Below are 22184 nucleotides of genomic sequence, written 5' to 3'. Positions count from 1 at the left end.
TTGTACATGGTAAGTTAACTCAGAATTTTAAATGTGGCCGTTTTAGAGTATTTTTTAAGATTAGTTATCCATGCAGTTTTCAAAGTAACTCTATACCACTAGATGAAATCCCAAAGGGAACGTGTGAGTTCTTACCGACAGGTGAGCTAGACACAAGCATTCTGATGGATGACAGTTCCTGTGCGTGGACCTGGGGACAATGGTGTTTGCCCTCTGCGGGCTCCAGGCAGCCAAGAATGGGACTCCTGATTTCTCACCTGTGCGATGAAACACCCTGTCAGCTCCGAACACAGAGGATCCGAGGAATTGTTTGCTGGTAAAGCGTAGCTGCAGCGCCATCGCCGTGTGCTTGCTCTCCTGCTGATGATCATCTGGTTTTCTTCTTGATGAGCCTTTTCTCTCCATCGGTAATGATGATTAACTTCCTCCAGCGCTATACGTGCTACTCAAGCAGCAGAGTTACGCAGTATGTGCCTTTACTAACCTGAGGCTGAGAAATTGCGTCGCCTGGTCTGTGGACCTGAGTTGTCCTGATTCTTTTTAACAGCTACCCAAAACAAGTTCTCTGAGAGTCTGTGACTGAAGCGTGTTAATCCTTACTCCGTTCCCCACCAGCCCAACTCGTCCCTGAAGTACTGTCAGGAGCTTTAAAAAATACATTCAGACCAACGTGAGGGTTTTTTTTTTACAGCAAAACCAAGAATGTAATGAATTTTTATAGTTACTAGAAAAAGACTGTGTAAAGTGGCATTAGATGTCCCATTTAAAAAAAAATAAAATAAAATCCCTGTAGAAGGTGACACACAGCATTCTTTTTAACTGGCTTTTGTCTGGGGCTGTCGCCCCGTTTGCCCGTCTGACCTGGTGGGTTCTGCCTGTTCCCGTGTCTGGGGTCCTTCCACTACCACTCTTTTTGGAAAAGAAAAGAACATCTGCCAACATGTATCAGTTATAAATGCTATTTTAATAAAAAGTTACATGAAACTGGACTTGGTTGGGTTGTTTCTTTTAATGTGAGTTAGTGTTGCAGGCAGCTATGGAATGATGTTGTGCACAGGACAGCCTCTCTTACCTGCCTCCTTTAAGTCTGCCAGAGCCAAAGCAGTAAACAAGATTTTAAAGACTGCTACTTTGAAACTTGAAATTGCTGGTGACATCCCTAGCTTTTACTTTTTAACTAAAGCAATTATTTTTACTTAAAGTTGGACGCAAGAGCAAAATTGGACCTAAGGACTGGGAAACTGCCACAAAAGTATGTAAAACAATGTAATCCAGAATTAGTATGTAAATATCTCTGCTCTGAGCTGCATTACCTTTCTGAAAAATAAGATGGTCATAGTTGCACTTCCTTGTGAAATTAAGACTTTATTACACTGTACAGCTGAAAAAATAGTACTTTGTTTATAATCTAGTAAAAGGAATAAAGTTCTATAATTTTAGAAATAAAAAAGTTAGAAATTTTAACTTGTTCAGAACTATTCACATAGGAATTATTTTGACAGATCGCAATATCTGCTTTTGTTCTACATAATAGCAAGTGGCTGAGGCCAGTACTTTAGAAAATCTGTATGCTGTAGTGATGTTAAATGGCCTCACTGTTGAGCATTCTGGAAAATAGGTGTTCTTAGTGTATTTCAGTGTAATGTTAAATATTTATATAAGTGCCGAGTTGCTTGTCTGAAAGGTCTATAAAACTAAGTATCATGTTGGAAAACAAATCCATTCAGTTATTATTTATATAATTTATTCTAAAAACGTACTTATGTTTTGGGGTTCTGCAATGAGCTTCTTAAAATTACCGCTTATTAATAACTTCTTCTTTTAGTTTTTCTGCAAGCATTTTCCTCTTCTGTAGAAGTCTTTGCTTCTCTTCTGACATTTCCTAAAAACAGAATGAAAAAACACTGCAAGAAACTGCATGGCTTTCCTGGTAGGTACTCCGACCGCTAACAGAACACGTGAGCCACATCAGGTAGCTCACACCATTTCTCTAACGGCAGCAGCCAAGTGACATCACTTGCAAACCTGCGGCTGCAGCAGCAGTCCTTCAAACTCACTTGCTCTCCAGACTGTAAAGAAAAAAATTATTTAATGTGGATGACTGGCTCTTTACAGCAATTTGCCTTTTTTCCACTGCACTGTACAGATCTTTTTGAGAGGACTATCCTCAAATTCAACTGGTGCTGCTTAGTTGCTCTGGAAGTTGCCCAATCAACAGTATTTTCGGCATGTTCTGAGCATAGTAAAACACTCAGCAACTCTGAAAAATTCCTGGGGCAACAGAAGATCTCTGCTCTTAAAAAAAATCACTACTCTTCTTTACAGAGCACCTATTTTAATTTTTTTTTTTTTTAAACATAACTGTTACCACATTGTTTTGTGGGGGTTTTAAGGTCTTACAGTAGTTTCCACATTTGTGTTGAGTGTTTTCAAGCACTTCTTTTCATATAAATGTAGATCAGACCTATTTGTGGCAAATGCGTTATTTAACCATAACAATGATTAACAAAAAAGAATTGGGCTGCCTTTTTTTTTTTTTTTTTATAAGCTCTACCAATATAGAGGTCTTTTATCCTTTCATAGGATTATGTTTGTTTTTTTATGGCTGTACTTTCCTCTAATAGGGAAAGAAACTACTACTTTTTTCCCCAATTAGGTTTTCTATCATCCCCATAGTGCAAGGATTTTGGTGATTTTAGCGCTTGCTTTAAGTCGGGGAACGTATCAGTTAATTCACTATGTAACTTCACACATATCTCTGAACAGAGAACACTTTTGTATAAAAAAAAGACCTTGAAGAATGGGCTCAGTGCCAGCTGTACCTCTTCCAACAGTGCACCATTCTCCAACCCTCCCCCAGACTTGGCTTTTTCTGTTGGAGGCAACTGGGTAGACAGCAGCATCCACCCTTCAGAGTGCCTTCTCTTGCTAACCTGTATCCTCATCATGTCACTTCTATTCCAGCAGCGGATGGATAGAAGTTAAGGATTGCTTCATTTGAAATAGGCACAAAACTCTCAAAAGAGAGCAAAAGAACAGAGCAGATTTGCTACCCCTGTAAAATAAGACTTTGCAAAAGAAAAATGTTTTTCCCGCTTCAGATGCACAAAAAAAAACCAAAACCAAACACCATCCCAGGGATTTAAGGCAGCCCAAACAGTAAGTCACAGATTAGGAGAGAGCCAGCATTTTAGCCATGCATAAACTTAAATTAATAATGTGGATTTGATGATACTGCAGAGAAATAATGCTAACTTAACCACTAAAGCTTCTAGCCTATAGGTGTCCGCAAAAAACAGTAACTTGAAAATACTTCCTACTTCCACCACTTTTTTTTTTTATCGTGCTACATTATTAATCAACAACATTTACTTCTTCACTGAAATCATCTGTGCTTTTTATAAAGTGGTCAGGATGACTAAAATGTTCGAATCCTTCACCTCTTTAGGAGGTGATTCCTCCTTTTTCTGGTCAGTGTTTGTTGGTAACAGTATGTTATTTCTTGACTCCTTCTTTGTAGCCATCAGCATATCTCGTTTTTTCTTTAGGTAGTCCTCCCGTTGCTTCAGCTGCTGTTCTTCAAGTTCTGATAAATTCTGGAATATTTTTTTTAGAATACATTTTGAAGTTAATTTTTAGTTAGGTATTTGTGAGATAAAAGCATTTAGATCATATTTGCCTCCAAAATTACTAGCTGAAGAAAATCCAAGTTTGAAGTTTCAAGCCAGCGCTGTCCACTAAGAAATTATCATGGCACAAAGGCTGAAAGCTGAATTCTGTTCTAAAACTAGAATGATGATCTGAACTTTATGCAAATTAAACTGGTGAATACCATAAAACAGTATTTGCATGCTGGTTTAAAAAACCCCACCCAAACCAAAACCACCTGATCACAATCCAAGAAAAAAATATATTTAAATGTAATACTATCTTAAATATATATTCTAAATGTAATTCTGTCTTTTTGCATTCTAGTTCTATGTTTGGGGGGGTCTTTTTTGTTTTAAACTTACAGGTCCTTTCACCCCAGCTTTTTGTGCTGCATTTTCTGAACATTTTCCAGCTGACTTTTTCTTAATGTCTTCTTTCCCTTTGGTAGAAGACGGCTGAGGTAAGTTTTCTGTTCCTTTTTTTAATGGGCGTACAGGTTTTAAGTCTTCCCTCGCAGATTTCCGAGATTCCTCTAAACAGCAATTTTACACAGAAAACAGTTAGAAAGAATAAAAATATCTCAAATAAAAATATAAATTGATGTTTCTTCCAATATACAGATGTTTCTTCTGATGAAAAAGGAACCATCAAAAAAAAAATCACATTTATCCACTTCTTATCAATAAAACGTTCTTTCGAGAAACATAGATATTGTATTTGCACTGTGAGAGCAATTAAGTCATAAAAGCATGGCATGGTTTAGGTTGGAAGGGACCTTAAAGATCATCCAGTTCCAACCCCCTGCCATGGGCAGGGACACCTCCCACTAGACCAGGTTGCCCAAAGCCCCATCCAGCCTGGCCTTGAACACCTCCAGGGATGGGGCATCCACAATTTCTCTGGGCAACCTGTTCCAGTGCCTTACCACCCTCAGAGTGAAAAATTTCTTCCTGATCTCTAATTTAAATCTACCCTCTTCCACTTTGAAGCCATCACTCCTCATCCTATCACTACATGCCCTTGTAAAAAGTCCCTCTCCAGCTTTCTTGTAGGTGCCCTTCAGACACTGCAAAGTTGCTATAAGGTCTCCCCAGAGCCTCCTCTTCTCCAGGCTGCTTTAGATCTTAAAATAGCACTTTATATCATTAATTCATTGCAGTAGAGGTATTTTAAATTATTGTCAAATGCTTGGAATGCAATTTCATACTCAGTATTCCAAAAGTCAGTTCATATTGAGATTGTACTTTCAATTTCTGTCTTGGCAAGCTGAGCCAGTAGTCAGCGGCTTGTAAGGTTCCCTTTAGCTAAGTACAAGTGTACTGGTTCACACCTTTCAGCTTCAGAGAAAGGAATCAGAAAAGAATGTATTTAAGTGAACTTGTACAGGAGAGGGTGGAAGTGAAGCTCAAGAGGTACAAAGCATTACACTGACACAGCTCAGTTACTCCACTTCAGAACTAACCTTGCCCCAGCGTGAGGACGTAGTGGAAGCACTGGCAGGGCTTGGAGCCCCAGACAGGGTGGCTGGTGGGTGCCAGGGGAGCTCTGGGCAGCCATGTGCAAACAAGGCTTGGGCAACGTCTGGTGTCTTCCACTCCCCATCTAGTCCCTCACCTTGTGCAAGACAGCAGTCCTGCACAATACCCTGTTCACCTCTTGATTTTTTCTTGGACAAATGCTGCCTGTGCCGACAAAGACAAGTACTCCTGTACTGACTCCAGCTGTGCCTTTCATATCTCTGCAGGTACCAAGGACAGGTTTGCCTTGCATCCCACTGAACTGCATGGTGTCTGAGATGGCACCATGATTACTGACGTCTGAGTCAAAGCCTCTCCAGTCACTGGACTATAGAGCAGGTGCCCTGGTTTGAGTGACACAGGAGTAATTTCTCTTCTAATGCTTGGGAAAACCACACTTTTAGAAGACTGAACTAGTGTCTGAATTTGTGAAAATACTTACTTTATAGCCAGCTATGGTATGTGGGTTTCAAGGTCTCAGTGTTTTTGAGCTAGCCAAGTGCAGGGATGAGGAGGAACAAGACCCGGGCACTTGACCCAAGATGGCCAACAGGATTATTTCATACCATGAACATCACATTCAATATAAATTAGAAAGTTTGCTGCAAAGTTCTCTCTCCCTTGATGGCTGCCATCCTGAGAACTTCTTTCCCTGGTGCTGGATCCCTGAGGCCTTCCCCTCCTCCCGAAGCCACAGCGCTTCAAGTGTCCAACATTTGTTGTCCACTGCTGGGAGTGCACAGCTTCCTACTGATGGAATTGGCTGGGTATAATCCTTGTATATTTTATATTGGTATTGGGATCAATATTGGTTCTTTGGTGTTATTAATGTTAATTATCTAGTCTCACTCTACTAAGTCTGTTTATATTTCAACCCTCAGGTTTCCTTGTCTTTTCCTCGATTCCCCTTTCTAATTGGGGAGGGGTCATCGGGTGGTAGAATAATTGTCTAAATGACAAGAAATTATTGTGGGTTTCTCAAACTATAACAGCAGGGTATGTTTTCAGAACTTTACTGAGACTTCTCTTGACTTGACCTACAACTACTCATAAGTGAGGTAAGTTGCTGCTCCTACTATTCTTCTATTAAAAATTAAGAGGCTTTTGACTGCTTTAAAATATGCCTGAAAATATCAATATAGATGCGAGAATACAGGTAGGGAAATACCAGTTTTACTGCATTCAGTCAGTTTGAGTCTATCCATAATATCCGAGTTGTTATTCAAAGTACAGAAAACAAACTGGGGCAGAAATGTAAAAAAGATCAAGTTGAAGAATTTGCATTTCACTGAAATATGTCTGCTGAAAGTCTCAATGCTCCAAATAATGTCTTGTGATGGATAAAAGTTCTTAGAGGCACTGTGAGAGGTCAGAGTTACAATTGCTAGAAAAAAATCCTCCCACTATAGCTCTCCGATTGAAAAGCAGAAGAAAAAAAGCCCCAAAAATCCACATACTGCATGCCAAATACCTACACCATAACCAACTTCATGGTTAAGGAAAGCTACTTACCAGAAAGCAGTTCTTTCAAATGTGTTGTGCATATGTAAATTTACACTGTTGCTGCCTGTATCGCAAACACTCAAGCTGGAGATGTTTGTGTCTTAGCAGTACCTGTAGGATGTGATCATAGGACCCTCAATGTCACTTAACCTGAGAACCTGAAAAGGTACTGAGAAGAGAAGAAAAGGAGGGTGGATAGTGAATGTACAAATAGACAGCACATCTCAAGGAGTTACTGGTATGTAACATGTTTTTTTCCTTTGAGAACTTGTCTATATGTACATTCACGCTGTGGGTGACTAAGCAGCACTCTTTTCCATGTGGACAATTACTTCAGAATCTTCTCAAAGTACAAGCACCCAGGACCACTCCAGCAGATGCTGCATCCTTTTTATCTGTGTGATACATGCAGCTCAGTGCAAACACGGGTACAACTTTTGAAGCAGCAGATACCCAGAAAGGAAAATGTCCTCTAAGAATGATGGAAGGTCACTTGCACTCCAAGGTGTTGAGCATGACCTTTATTATGAAATTCACCCTTCTGATCTCTCTGTAGGAAAACAAGTTGAGTGGTCAAAGTACTGGAGGAATGGTTTTGCAAGCTCTAATCTGTAAACTATTTGTAAGGGCCTCACCAAAGTGAAATTAAGAAAATTAAGGCGACCACCATTAAATTACAATTCATTATACAGTGGAAAACTTGAAGGATCCCACAAACTGCAATCTTGGGTCTCAAGGTGAAAGGGAAGTAGCAAAAGATAATAAAACCACTGTGTATCTGAAGGAAGAGAAACGTAGGGCAGACTGGAGGGAATGAAAAACAAAGGAAAAGAGTTCTTCCTTTTCCTGACTGCAAGAACTGGTTCACGCAAGGGCCATGTTGCCAAGGCAGCCGATACTCCCTAGGTTTGGGATTCCTCCCTGTGCTTGCGTCGAGAAAGACCAGCTGTCCTTTTCCTCGGTAATGCGGCCCTGTGAGTGAGAACATGGAGCCAGGATGCCAGCAAAGGTCTGGTGGGCTGTGAGGGTCAAGGACTGACTGAGGTGAGAGGAGAGCAGCTCTTCTGCCACCCTACAGAGGCACAAACTGTTAGTGAAAGGTTCTTGCTGTTTCCATTCCGAGTTGTAGCTGGAACTGAAAGGAAACAAGCAGAGGATATGATCCCATTTTCCAAGACAAACCTTTAGTTGGGAGCACATGTATTGGAAGCAGGTAGTAACAGCCTGGTCTGGAGGCCAGTCCGTGGTTCTGTGTGAGAAAGGGGTCTGGAAGAAGATTCCCCAGTACAGATTCTTCTTGATTTTTGCCACCACTACCCAAAATCACTCTTCCAAAAGGTGATACTGGAGGATAAGCTGTCACAAACTTTCTCAGTAGCCTCTTTGGACAGCTATGCTGCCATAAGATTCCAGTTCTACAAGGATGAAGGCAGTTTCCAAGGAGCTGAAACCTTTTGTAGGCATGTCTCTTCTTTGGCATTTAAAGAGCACGGGAATGCTCAGCACCAGCTAAGCAGGCATTTGGACATCACAGAAGAAGGGCTGCACTCAGTGCTAAGAAGTCTTGACCCCTGAGCTCAAAGATCTCCTGTCTCTCAAGCACAGGATTAAGTTCTGCAGACAGAACACTTGCTAGGCATGCACCTTCCTCCTGACACGGGAAAACAACCACTGCAGCATAGACATAGTTTAGTGGTGCCATTGCAAGGTGGCACAACTATGCAAAAAAAAAAAAAAAAAGAGGAGTAAAAGCGGGCTGGGAGAAGAGAAGAATATGAGTATACCTACAGGCCTTCTGCATACTTCCGAGGGTGGAAGGGAAAGAAGAACAGTTCAAATAAATGTAAGAAAACCTCAGCAGAAGGACAGAAGGGATAAGGGGGGGATATTTAAAAAAGATATCTTCCCCCCTCTTCTTTTAAATATTTAAATAAGATATTTAAAAGGTCAGTGACACAATTAATTCTTTAAGTTTCCTAATGTGAAAGAGTTTAAAAGAACAGAGGGTCCTACAACCACCTCATCTGTTAATGGCCATCAAATGAAAAAGCAAGGAGCAAGTAAGTCCCCAAAGGTACTACCAAGGCTAAAAGTATCCAGCTCAAGTGTTTGTGATATGAAAATTCCAGTGTGAATGCATACAAAGTCAAGTACGAGACACAGGAAAAATGTAACTAAAGACAGCACAGACTATTATTTCCCGAAGTCAGAGTTATATTCTTGGAAGTGACCTTAGAATATTAAGTTGCAAATTTTTCACAAACTCTAAGAGAGCAAATCCCACTAAGATGCAAGCTGGTTTTGAAGATATACATAGATATGTGTGTGTATATACATACCTACCTATATACGTGTGTGCATGTATACACACATATATATGCTTCTTTTCACCTAAGAATTTTCCTGCTTTCCTGACCAGATCAGCACCCTTGTGCTTTAGCTGCAACACAAACATACCAAGAGTACCTCCATCACAACCACTGATTCCCAGTAAATAATCACCTACAAAACAATTCAGACCATTTTCACTACAAAACTTAGGTAAAGTTCAAGACTACTTGAAAGAGCTCTCCGTGGCATTGTACATTGGTAAGTGCCAAAATCCCACTCAAAAACAAAGAAATAAAATTGAAAGATTAAAACAAGTAACAAAAATCTGAACCAAAGGCAGAAAGATTCAGTTTGGTAGTCTGACAATTCAGCATGAATGAATCTTAACAGTTTCAGGTTGGTTCCTTCAGAAATATTTGACTGCTGTCAAGAAATGTTGTACAATTGTAAATTAAATCTATAATGGCCACATACAGGGAGACAAATGACAATTTAAGTAAATAATTCCTAATTACTTATAGGGAACATACTGTTCTTAACAGTAATGGCAGCACAGGCACAGTAAATTGAAAGATAAAACCTGCTGTTAGACTCCTGTATTTCTCCTCCAGTTGGAGATGACTTATAACACTACTGAATAATAAAGGAACTCAGGTTGGAAGGCACTTCTGCAGGCCGCCTAGGGCAAATACTCTGCTCAAAGCAGGGCTAACTTCAAAGCTAGGATGGTTTATTTGCAGCCTTATCCAGCCAAGTCCTTAAAATCTTCATACGAGTGGACTCTTCAATAATTTGAAAATAGCATCACATTGCACACTCCGCATTGCGCTTTCCCATAGAATTACCTAATGGAAATTTTGGAATTTCTTCAGAATCTTCAGCTCCCTCAGTGGATTTCTTAACTTTTACCGCTTCTTTTGAATCTCCTGGAAGACTGCAGGTAACATCCGGTGATTTAAGTTTATCATGTGCCTTAAATTGAAAAGCAAACAAACAAAACCAAGCGTTACATTTCCTAGCACTGTACTTCAGGCATTAAACTGTCAACACAAAGAGAGCTCCCAAAAGAACTTTCAGTTAAAATTATGTTGTTTACACTACATACTGCACTGTTAAAAGTCAACAAAAGCAAACTACTTGTTCTGTTTTACTAATAGGAAGGTTCTTAGTGGCTTATAGTCATAAGTCAGCATTTTTTTTTTAGTTCAAAACCTGTTACCTAATCAACAATCAGAATTTAGAATATTAGGTAAACTGGTATTTTGTTTCCCAGCTACAAATAGATAACGCAGGGTTGTTGTGTTTTGAGTTTGGTTTTTTTTTTTTTTTTTTTGCCATATTTCACCTGTGACTTTCAAGCAGACCTCTGTCTACCAGCGAAATACAATACGATAAGAGAACCAGGACCATATACCAGAAATAGAGGAATAATCGGTTGAATGGAAGCAACAGGTCTGGATAATCTCTGACAGTACTGTTTCATTTTTACGCTTGTCTGGGAAATCTTGACAATGCAAGCCACCTCTCAAAACAGTAAAGCCAGCTGGGATTTGTCCAGAAAACGTCTACACTGTTCATCAACCATCTAATTCATGTCAGAACTCCCCAGCATTCAAAATATTAAATGTTTTTGTATTAAAACATTCTCTAACAAAAACATATTATTGAACAATAACCATCATCTCTGTCCAGATGAATTGGACTGGGGCCTCTGCAATCTGGCTTGTTTATCAACAATATAGATATTCTTGGCTGGTCTATAAAATTTGAATAAACCTGCATCTTAATACAACTTGAATTCTTAAAATGAGCCAAAGCTTGATTTTCCCAGTTGTTTTGTAAGAAATCCAGTAGAAATCCAGAATTTCCTGGAATCTATCATTGTAATATGGGAAAGAAAAGTTTTGTCACCACTTTTCTACAGTGTCAGACACTGGGAGAGAGGTTTAATTTGGTAGAGTATCCCAACTGTTCAAGACTTGCACTCGGCAGCATAGCTGTCATCTGCACCTATCATGGGTTTGAACTGGGGAGCAGGACTGGAAATAGTGTCAGCCTCTTGTAGTAGCTACATTTGGTCTCCAGGCAGTTTCCTTTGTCAGTTCAGGTTGAAGAAACAGTGCTTTTTCAAATTCAGTATGCTTAATTTTCAAATGACAGAAAAGAATAGAAGAACAAATCTGCTCCCGTTTGAAACAAACTACAACTCCATCATTTTTTAAATGTTTTCCCAGTGAAGAGGAGGTTTAATGCCATGCTTCCATTGTAGTTGATTTCAATTTTAATTTGTTTCTCAGTTGCTGAATGAATGGCAATTTAGCCAGTCCCTGTTTACATTCAGTTCCCTTCCTACATCGTTTACTCTGATGGAGACCAAGCGATGGTCTAACTTGGAGAGGATTTCTGGTTCCTGGTGATTAGCTTCTAGCAGTATTGTGCAGACTTAATGAATAACTATACTGTCTATGAAGTGATCCTTAAAATTCCTGAAGGATGATGACTGCTGTAATCTCTAAGAAGCTTATACTTTGAAGTTTCTTTGATCTTGACAATATTAGTAATTCAAACGTTCTCTGGATCTGAAAGGTTGACATCCGTTACCAGGATTTTAGAATTCAGATACTGAAGAGGGAATATGCTTATCATATGACCTCCACCAAATGACTGATGGTTAATGGTATCATGTATAGCACTAGTGTCAACCATACCATCAAGAAAAACAAACAACAGAAAAGACGTTTCAAAAAGAATTGTCTTAAGACCTTCCTGACAGACCTTTTGTTTGCTTAGGATGGTAAATTTTGCCTTAAATTGACACCCAGGATAGGAATATCAGAGTATTTCTTAATCACCAACACAACTCATCTGGAAAGGTAAGATACTCACTTCTTCAGTCCTCTTTTTTTCTTGCTCTATTTCATATTCTTCCTTAGATTTTCTGTAACACAAAATACAAGTAAATACTCAAAACTTCTTTAGTATTAGTGACTTCTAGGCAAATTTAGCACTGCTTAAATATTTGAGGACTATCAAAACAATTACAAGATAATATGAATTTGTTAGTACCCCAAATACTTCCATGACTTAAATGAAAATGCACTCCTAATAGAAATAAATAATTATGATAAACACAGAGAACCCACCACCCTCAGTCTGTCTTTCCCTGTGCAAAAATTATTGCGTAAGAATTTCCAGGGCCTATTGTGGGGACTGAGGCAAAAGAAGGGTTAAAGTGTGGTAGAACTAATAGGGAGGAATAAGCAGCTGCAGCACTGTTTTGGCAGATGATGAAGTTGTGTGAAGCTACTCCTTAGATAAGGAGGGTGATGCTCACAGGGAAGAGAGATTCCCTTTTCAGTGGGAACGTGATCTTTTAGAGTACGCGATGGTGTAAACAAGTAAAGTAGAAAATTACTGGCCTTGGTAGAAAACTATATAAAGAGCACGCTTGCTTAATAAAGCTGATTTCAATCCTGCATATCGGAGCCCGTGCCTTTTCAATTGCCACAGCCTATCTATCCCTTGTTTCATTTGCTCATTTAAAGACAGGAAGGGAAGTATTTCCGGAATACAGAGGGAAAATAGCATAATTTAACATAACATGTATGGATTAATCTGCTACAATTTGTTTAAGATTATGTTTATATATATGTGAACTGGGAGTGGAGGAGAATCTAATAGAAGTTGTATCAGTCCTCACTTATCTTCTTAGATCATAGCAACAGTCATTGACCACAACTAAGAAGGAAGTTGTAGAAAGGAATAAAGCCTACTGCAAAAGCAGAGTTTGCCTTTCCAAGGCTTTAACGTTTAGGGTGTTCCCCAAATGGATTACAGCTAGTGTGCTCCTATTGTCCAGAGACATCTAACCCAAGTCTGAGTTTAGGTCTACCTGGAGATTCAGGGAGAATGGAAATGATGGGGCTCTTAAAGTTGCACATCATTCCATGCATCACCAAAACAGTTCATCATGGCAGAGCCATTATCTTGCAGTCTTTAAATATTCCTGATCATACCCACTGTCTAGCAGCATTCATTTTCTCTTAGGTAGGATTTTGACAAGAACATTCATGTCATCTGCAAGATGAAGGTGGTTTCCTGGAAAAGGCTGAAAGAGTTAGGTCCTATATACCTTTATTTTTTATTTTAAAATAATGTACAGAGTAGGACTGATTCATTTTTTTACCTTAGAACCTCTCTCAGTATTTTCATTTCTTCTTGTTCAATTTCACTGAATACATCTGAACCCTCTGTCAAACAGTCAGGCAACACACCTATTAAAAAAATGGCAAAATTTATGCATTACTCTAAAGAAAGTTATTTTCTACTCCACTTGGCATCATTCTTCAAGGCAGAGAGGAGAAAAAAAGAAAGTGCAAACCATCTGATTCTTCCTCTCTGTAACTGTTTCCAAAAAGATTCTAGATCCTGGGTGTCGAGCTGCTAGTAGCAAAAAGGCAAAGGTTCCCGAACTATGAAAGTTTTGACACCTAAGGGTAAAGCATAAGCCACACTCTGAATTGACCATTATATGGCATTTCCTAGAGACTGCAATTCAGCCATGGCTAATGAACCGTTTGCAAATTTAGCTGTTATATGAAAGTTGAAATTTAAAAATTATTCTCCGAAAAAGCATGCATGCATTAAGAAGAGAAACCAAAATGGTAAGACTAAAGACATGGAAGAAAGGAGTGGGTAGATGAAAATCCTTTCAGAAATATCAACAGAGCAGCAGAGTTAGGTGTAAATTATTCTCTCTTCCTTAAAAGCATGCATGTATTAGAAGTCATAGCTTTCATCATGCTGCTTTCTATATGGGTTTTTCATACACAGCTCTACAGTGTGAATTGCAAAGTAAGCACGGCAGATAGTACAGCATCATTGCTATGCAAGTAGCATAATTCAAACTATCAATATTGTCACTGTTGATGAACTGATATAATTGCTTAACACTCAAAATTACCACTGAAATTTTCTAACAAAAAACTAAATCAAATTTCACAGAAAAAATTAGACAAACAGCACTGAAAAATCTGTTAATCTAGAAAGGAACATAGACAGATGTCACTGAGAATACAAGCCAAGAACTAAGTATTGAAATCCCGGTCCCAGTAAAATCAACTGAATGTTTTCCATTAACTTGAACTGGAACTGAACCAGTAGTCTATACATAGTCATCAAAAGAACGCTAAAAAGATGAAGAGAAGTGAAACCCCATATTTACCACTTCTTACCATTTCTTTCTTTAATGATTCTAATAGCTTGCAATTGCATTTCAATATTTTTCTGGACCATCATGTTTTTAAATAGTCTAAAATCTTCTGCTGCCAACACTGTTTGCAAAATGGCCTATGGGAGGGAAGATACGCACAAAATTAAAAACCCTAGAGAAATCATAACCCTCTCAGTATGCTTGAAATTATATTAAGATTTAAATTCTGTGGAGCACGTTTTTAATAATTATATTTAATTCTCCTATCTGTCTATTTTTCCAGATATACAAGTTGAGCGAATAGTCAAGAAAAGAATTCAATGGTTTACATCTTTAGATCAACATGTCTACAATAATATTATCACAAAAGCTGGAGGGTTTCCCAGTGTAAGTTTACAACTGCAATTCATTTGACTTCCTGAACAAATGTGTAAGCTTGCGTGAGGAATGTGCACCCTGAAGAAGCTTGTTACACATCTAGTAGGAGATATGTCAACAAAGCCCAATTTAAACTGGCAGCAGAAGCTCCCACTCCTCTGCCCAATATACCCGAGTCAATTCTAAAAGATGTCTTTGAGCTGGTGAAGGGCTGGGTAACAATGCATTCTGTTCTCAAGACAAGTGATCTTACAGATTTTTATTACAAAATCAGAGGAAAATATATTTTATGGAATATGTCTATTGTTTTAATCTTCAAGTTTGTCTGCTAGTGTAAACGGACTGAAGACTACCATAGAGCTGACAGATATGCAAATAAAGGTGGCAGAAACACCCCAGGCTTAGTGGCTTGTTTTAGAAAATACAAAGCATAGAAAATGAATCTCAAAAGGTGTCTGACACCACGCAAACACCTGTCAGTATTTTCAAGATGGACATTTTTCCGGCCAATGTTCATAACACAAACAAACACATTATGTTTTAGACAATTACAGTTTTAACAAGAAAACTTTTCAAAGTTTCATCTTCACCCTGCTATATTGGTGAAAATATAACGCTAAAAATTAAATCTATATATCCCTAAACAAAGGAAAACTTACCTGTGAAGTGTGTGTCCTTGCAAGAGGAGATGAAAAAGCTTCTTGAAATTTCTCTTCATTAATTCCAACTTCTTTAAGATAGTCTTCTAATAATTTTTCAACCTGTAAGAAAGTATAAGCCTAAGAGGTTTATCCCTAAGAATTATATGATCTTTTTTCATAATTCTGCTGACATTGTAATTTTTAAACTCAAAGGAAAATCATTGCAATAGCATAACTGATTTTTATCATATGTCAGGCTTTATTTACTTTCATTAACTGTTCAAAATAAGCATTTTTATTGCTAAATCTGATTACTACTTAACTTACCTTCTGCATTTTCCAAGAATCTCACTTATCTACCTCTTCCCCAGACTCCTGGCTAGTATTCCTCATCATTTTTTGCCCTGTAGGTAAAAGGCTTTTTGCCAGTCTGTGTGACTGAAACCCTTCAGGGTCAGAGCAAAACTGGATGTTGGTCTATTTATTCAACTGATGCTTTTTAACATTAAGTATTACCAAACCTTGTTACAAAAAAAATATTTTAGAAATCTGCATACATTGGTTTATAGGTATTTTAAGCATGCCCCAAAAATCTGTAGTTTTTTCTGATAATTGAAAGTTAATTAAAAAAATTTACCACATTTATTAGTGAACAAAATACGTTATACACGTTCTCAGACATTGTGCTGTTTGTCATTTTAACTTGAATATTATCAATCTTATAAGTACAGATATATCAATTTTAATGAAATTAAAATTATTAGCAGATATATTAATTTTAATGAGGAGTATGTAACACAGCATAAGAGATATTACTATGTGTTAAAGTTTATTTTCTATGTATCTGCTGTTTAAGCCTGAAAATGCATATGACAACTATGATTCAAAACTGACAATATTAGAAAATTCTAAATAACAAAGATAACACAATTAGAAGTTCCTATAAATATTACTTTAACAATTTACATTATATTTCTTAGAAATCTACCACAAATAGTGAATAATGCTCACCAGAGCTTGGTACTCCTGATAAATTTCTGTATAAGACAACTTGCTTTCTTCTTCATCGTCAAAAACTGTAAAAAACCAAACCAAAACACACACACATTTTGGAGTTAGTGTTTAAGGACTAGGACATTAAATACATACCACAAATTAACTTATGCCTTAAAGAGAAAGATTAAACTTTACAAGGTAATATATTTAATCACATGAAAACATAGGCCATGATTATTAATAATAATAAAGTATTTTTCCACACGTTCAGGCTAAGCATGTACTTTTGGTAATTTGATGTAATTAAATTTCAAAATACTGGGAAAACATATCTTCATAATAACACAGATTTCTAAGCAAGTTGAGGATTCGGCAGATACGTATGCTAAAAAGTAAGATTTAATATAAGAACTACCACATGAACTTGTGTAAGGTTGTTCTAAGACAGCAGATCACATACATAAAGCAGGAAATTTCTCTCCCTGGATTTTACGTGGAGGATGTATTAATGACTTAAATCAAATTTTTAAAAATTCCATTCATTTAGCAAGAAGCCAAGGTGATGCAGGAAAAGGAGACCTTGCCTGCATAAAAACAGATAAACCCAAAGAGGAAATCTGGTGTAGGTAAGTTATTTTTTAATTATAACTATCCTGATTTAGACAATAATGGGCATTTGTATAGTATAGGCCACATTAATCACATTCATATAAGTTCACATGAAGAACTCCTGACTGGAAATATCAAGCTAATGATCTCTACACTGCAGAACAGATGGAAGAAGCAGAAACAAAAAGAGAAACTGAAAACTGGTGATCGGGTTTTGTTAATTTACATTTTTATCTTGTCAACAATGAACACAGGTAATGTAAAACCTAACAATAAACGCAGAGACTTAGAAATAAGACTTCCTTAACCCCCTTCAAGTTTAGCCAGTCCATGTTGGACAAGTCACTTCCCATGTACATCCTTTGAAGTCACTTCAAGAATGGGAATTCTGCTTAAATTGATGAATGAGTGTGATTTATTCTTCATATATATATATATATATGAGATCTCTGGTGGAAGATGGTACTGGTGCACATTGAATTTGTATATCCTTCACACAAACTTAGAGCGACTTTTAGAAAGCATCATTTCCCAGCTGTAACAGCCCCAAGGCAATGTCATCGCTCTGAACCTTGATAAGGTGTGATGCAAGATGCAAAACAAAGTACGAGCATCACTTTCTAACAATTTACAGCAATGCAATGATAGAAATCTAATCAAACCGTTCAGGGCCCCTAAATCAGCAAGGGAAACTTTTAAATGACAATCTGGAAAACCAACATTTGCTTTTGTTTCATTTTTGCACAGGGGAATTTTTTTTTAAGAAAGGGATTTAAAAAAAAAAAAAAAACAACAAACAACAGAAAAGCTTTTAAATATCTAGGAATAAATTAAAATGGTAGGAAAAGTACTACAAATCTTACTCTAAAAAAATTCAGCTCCTATGGCAACCACCATATTACCAAACCCAAGAGTGTGAAGACATTTAACTTCCTCTATTGTCTTCTGCATCTCCTAGGGGATCTCCCACCTCCCTTATAGCTCTTGCAGACCCCAAACTTAGTCTTATCTGTTCCCTTCTACCTCCTACTGTTCCATCCTGCCCTGGGCACCTGAAGGAGGGGGTGACACAGGGATGTCACTCCTCAGTCAGTGTCCATACCAACAGCTAGCCTCACACTACAAAGGGGATGCTTCCAAGTCCTCTTCCTCTTCCTTCCACAGCTGCAGGACGACAGTGAAAGCAGAGTGCACAAAGCCCGCACAAGCTGCTATCTGTTCTGAGGCTCTGAATGAAAAGGGGATGAAGTTAAATGCCAAGTAAAGCAAGCTGCAACTCAGCATCTCCTCCCAGTTAAGTGGCATTAAGGAGTACTTTGAATGGAGACCTTGGATTTTCTTGAGTCAGGGCTCCTAAATAATGTAGTCGTTATTTTCCTTAATATTTTGGCACAGAGTCTTTGGTCTTCTGACAGGAACAAAGATCTGAAGAACCACCGTACCAAGATAAGCCAGGGGACTCAGATATCCTGGGAGACAAACTCATCATTTTCCTGTTAGAATTGAAAATCTTTACTAGGACGCCTCAAACGGGATGAGAGTTAAGTCAAGTTTGAGTTTTCCCTGCTAGACTGGGCCACTGACTCATTTCACCTTGTGGATAAGAGCCAGAAGCAAATCTGAGGGAATTCTTCTTTCCCTCCCCAGTCCTCACTGACTGGTGAGGCAGCTCTGTACTGGGAGGGAAGGGAGTCACAGGCAGCAATATCTGTTTACTTCTTTTGTACCTTGTCTTTATCTTCTGCTGCTCAGAACTATTATCAGGCTTATCCATGTCCAAATTATGTTTCAATTAATACCTGGGAACATTTGAATAAAACTGAAAAGCCCTCTTGCTTTAAATACATACCCACGGATTTAACTTCAGTTTCACAGCCACATAAAAGGAAATTAGCTAAGCCATGAGAAATTAATCAAGTCCCCAAGAAAACAGAGAGAGAGAGAGAGAGAGAGAGAAAGCAAACAATTATCAACAGATAGAAAATCATTAGGATCATTTATAAGTTGAAGTGCAAGGACTTTGCCTAAGTAAGTTCCAAAATAAATTCCTTACAAACCAATTACCAAAACCCAAATTCTACTTTTGAGGTATCACGAATTATTGTCAGTTAATCAAAGTGTTGTTAATTTGCTTGTTCAGCCCGAAGACTAAATGTTTTGGGAACAAAAAAGAATTCTGTCCTGACAAAATATCTCAGTTAAAAAAAAAAAATAATCAAAAACACAGCAGTGGAATCAGCACAGTACATTTATAGAAAGGAAAAGTGAATAGCACAGATATCTGCAAATAAAACTTCACATTTCTTTAACTGTGCTTCTTAGCAACCCCAGCATTGCAGTAACACTTCCTTAGCCTTTTCTTTTTTCTCAATAGCTTCTGAGAGTTGTCCAACAGCACTCTGTAGCACAAATGATGCCTTGGAATATCATTTACCATAAGTGATTTCTCTACTTTGTGCCTCCAATTTCTTATGTAGAAACAAATCAGCAGGAACCAACCATTAAACAAGGCTGCCTCACACTACATGGAAATTTACAGCGGTTCTATAAATCTTCTTACTGCCAGTAAATTCCCCTCAACCTTCTAAAGACAGATCATTGCTCCAGAGAGGGATAATCGGTTCCCCCGATCCCTAAACCTAGACCCCTTGCATGATAATCAAAATGCTTGACCGACCTCGAGTTTAGGCAGACTTCTCAAGAGAAAAGTTCTAGCCTAGATTTCTCTATTACTTTCTAGCTGTAAAGAGCCTAGCAGCTTTGCCTTTCTCATTTCCCAGTATACTAGGAAAATGCGCACGGACTCACGGTGATCTTGCCTCATGCAAAGCTTGGGAAGGGTAGAAATGATTCAGGATAAGTGAGAAGCACCTTGTTTAGAAGCTATGATCTGAATCAGAGGTGCATCCATTTCATTGAATGTGAATAAGAATTCTTAATGGACCCTAACAAGAATGATTGCACAGCAAAAGACACAGCAGGCCCCTCTGAGGCCAACCATTACAGAAGCTGTTCTGGAGCCCACAGCAGGATGGAGAGGAGGAAGGAGTAAGCACAAGCAGGTAGAATACTTTAATAGTAAAAACCATTCTACTCTGAGCTTGATATTAATAAGTCCCTAGAAATAAAATGTATTTGGAAGCCTTAGTTCCATGACTTCATTATTTTAAAGTTATAATTATTAACGCATCCTACATCCTGCCAGGTGATACTAAAGCAACAGATTTTATTCACAGTAGCCATAGAAAGTTATCCTAAAATAATCTATGGCAACATGCTTTAATACTTCTCACGCGTGAATGTCTGCAGGCTGTGTAGGATCACAGGCCATCATGTTCTCAAACACACTTTTTTCCCCAATAATCACAAAAAATTTGTTTTTCTAAAGGACTTAGGCAATGCTTTCAGACTTGCCCAAACTGTAATTATTTTGCTACCGTAAGTATCCAGGTGTTCTTTTGCAGCAGCAAGTTTGTTCTGTTTGTAAGTAGCAAAACTAATTTAACCAGATCTCTACTGCAGAAAGTGTATTTCCTTCTTTCCTCACTACATACATACACCTATATGGGTCTCCTCAAGCACCTTTACATAGAGCTACAGGTCTATCCCAGTCATGTCACCCCCACTGATTGTACTTCCAGTTTATCCAGGCTGTTCCCCAAATTATTCCATGATTCCCTCAGCTCTTTCTTGAGGAAGAAAAGGAAGTTTAACTAGAGTTGCTTCCAAGCTAAACTCATGCACAGGGCCGCCTACAAAACATAACTGATAACCATTGACATTTTAGTGCTATCATTTTTTGAGAGGTAATAACTTATGGTTTCTCATCTTCTAACTGCCCATGTTCACAAAGTTGCAGGAATTTAACTTTGGGCCTTCTACTCTTCTGTTCCTCCGGCCAGACAGCGATTTTAATTGTACCGTCCAGTTTCCTAAGGAAAAACATCTAGCTGTTAAAAAGTATTAAAGGCCTCTAACTGCTTTCTAGCCACGTCAGGGTATTACACGCAGCAGAATGAAGAACACGCTTGGGTGTCATACTGTAAGCTCATGCCGTAATCCCCTGTACGAGCTAATGAAGGCAAAGTGCCACATCGTGAAAAATGGCTTGCTCAGGGAAGACCGACTTTCCGAGAGCCAGGCACCCCCTCCCTAAAAGGGGTGGGAGAGCGCAGACTATGGCTATGAAAACCCTGCCGAGCCTTCAGCGTGGACCACCCTCGAACGGCGCCTGCGGGGACCGCCGCGAACACCGACCTGATGTGCCAAACGCCCGCTGCCCGCACAAAACCCCCGCGGTGCGGGACCGGGGCCGGGGCCAGGGCCAGGGCCGCGGACGTGGCGGGGCCTGGCGTGTCCCCCCGCCCCGGGAGCCTCCCGGCGCCGTACAGCCTCTCGGCCCCTCACGTGTGCCCGCAGCCCCGTCCCGTCCCCCGGGCCGGGCGGCGGTGGGCTGAGGCCTCAGGGGAGGTCGGCCCGGCCCGGCCCGGCCCGGCCCCGCCGCTCACCCTCGCATTTCTGCTCCATGAACTCCAGGATGGGGATGGACCAGGCGGGCCCCCGCAGGAATCCGGCGATGGTGTCCACCACCCACTCCACGTCGCCCTCCTCCTCTGCCGCCATCGCCGGGGCCGCCGCGGGAGGGACGTTCCAGCGGCGCGCGAACGCGGCAGCGGCGGCGGCGGCTAGGGCGCCCGCCCGTCGCTATAGCAACCGGCGTCACGGGGCGGGCGGCCGCCTCACGTGGGCCCCGCGCCGCCCGCGCGCGCCTCGTCCCGTCCCGTCCCGTCCCGTCCCGTCAATCACAGTTGTGATTGCGAAGATGTGGCGGATGATGGAAAAATGCGTGCCTTACTTGTGTGTGTTACTGGTAAGTTAAAAGGAAAACCAAAACAAAACTCTCTTAACTATTCATCCTCTTCCAACTCTATCCTCGTTAGAGGGCTTGTCGTGCAATTGCGGAACAGTGGTAGAGTGGTTGTTCCAGTTAGTCACCTCAGGCTCTGCTCCTGTTCTTGCTCAAGAAAAACTCTCATAGACACTAATGAGATTTTACCTGCATAAAGACTCGGTGCGCAAGTGTGTAGACTCACTTATTTTCATCTCAAAGGTACCAATGGTCTCTTCACTGCAGAAAAATAACTGATCGGCAGTGCTTAACTTCATAATTTTAATCAGATACTGCACTGGAAAACCTTTGGTTTTTCCTTTTGCAGGTCACTTTAACTGCCTTTACAACATCAGTGCTTCCATTTCTCCAGCCAGTTTTGTGCCCTGAGACTATTAGTAGTATGAAGGTATTGTCTACTGTAGAACAGCTACCTCAGATTTGATAGTTCGTGTAAT

General features: G+C 39.4%; 1 protein-coding gene across 1 annotated transcript; it reads right to left on the bottom strand.

The window, feature by feature from the left end:
* Positions 1 to 96: 96 nt before the first annotated feature.
* On the bottom strand, positions 97 to 21530 carry CFAP36 (cilia and flagella associated protein 36). Its single transcript, XM_082480874.1, has 10 exons — positions 21347 to 21530; positions 16245 to 16309; positions 15252 to 15353; positions 14237 to 14351; positions 13189 to 13276; positions 11889 to 11940; positions 9848 to 9974; positions 4014 to 4183; positions 3441 to 3596; positions 97 to 1882 (listed from the first exon to the last, which is right to left on the bottom strand). Exons 1-10 carry the CDS (start codon positions 21459 to 21461, stop codon positions 1796 to 1798), a joined length of 1077 nt encoding a protein of 358 aa, XP_082337000.1. The 5' UTR covers positions 21462 to 21530; the 3' UTR covers positions 97 to 1795.
* Between the last annotated feature and the right edge of the window lie 654 nt (positions 21531 to 22184).

Source organism: Vanellus vanellus (assembly GCF_965231255.1).
Source record: "Vanellus vanellus genome assembly, chromosome: 3".
Lineage (NCBI taxonomy): Eukaryota > Metazoa > Chordata > Aves > Charadriiformes > Charadriidae > Vanellus > Vanellus vanellus.
Note: the sequence above shows the minus strand (reverse complement) of the source record. Positions and strands in the feature narration are given on the sequence as shown.

Excerpts from the sequence above, each read along its gene's own strand:
- CFAP36 (XM_082480874.1), bottom strand. The coding sequence starts at position 21,461 with ATGGCGGCAGAGGAGGAGGGCGACGTGGAGTGGGTGGTGGACACCATC. Across the intron at positions 14,352-15,251 it reads CAAGGACACACACTTCACAG|GCCATTTTGCAAACAGTGTT; the intron begins GTAAGTTTTCCT and ends TCCCTCCCATAG. Across the intron at positions 11,941-13,188 it reads ATACTGAGAGAGGTTCTAAG|AAAATCTAAGGAAGAATATG; the intron begins GTAAAAAAATGA and ends TTTGTGTTACAG.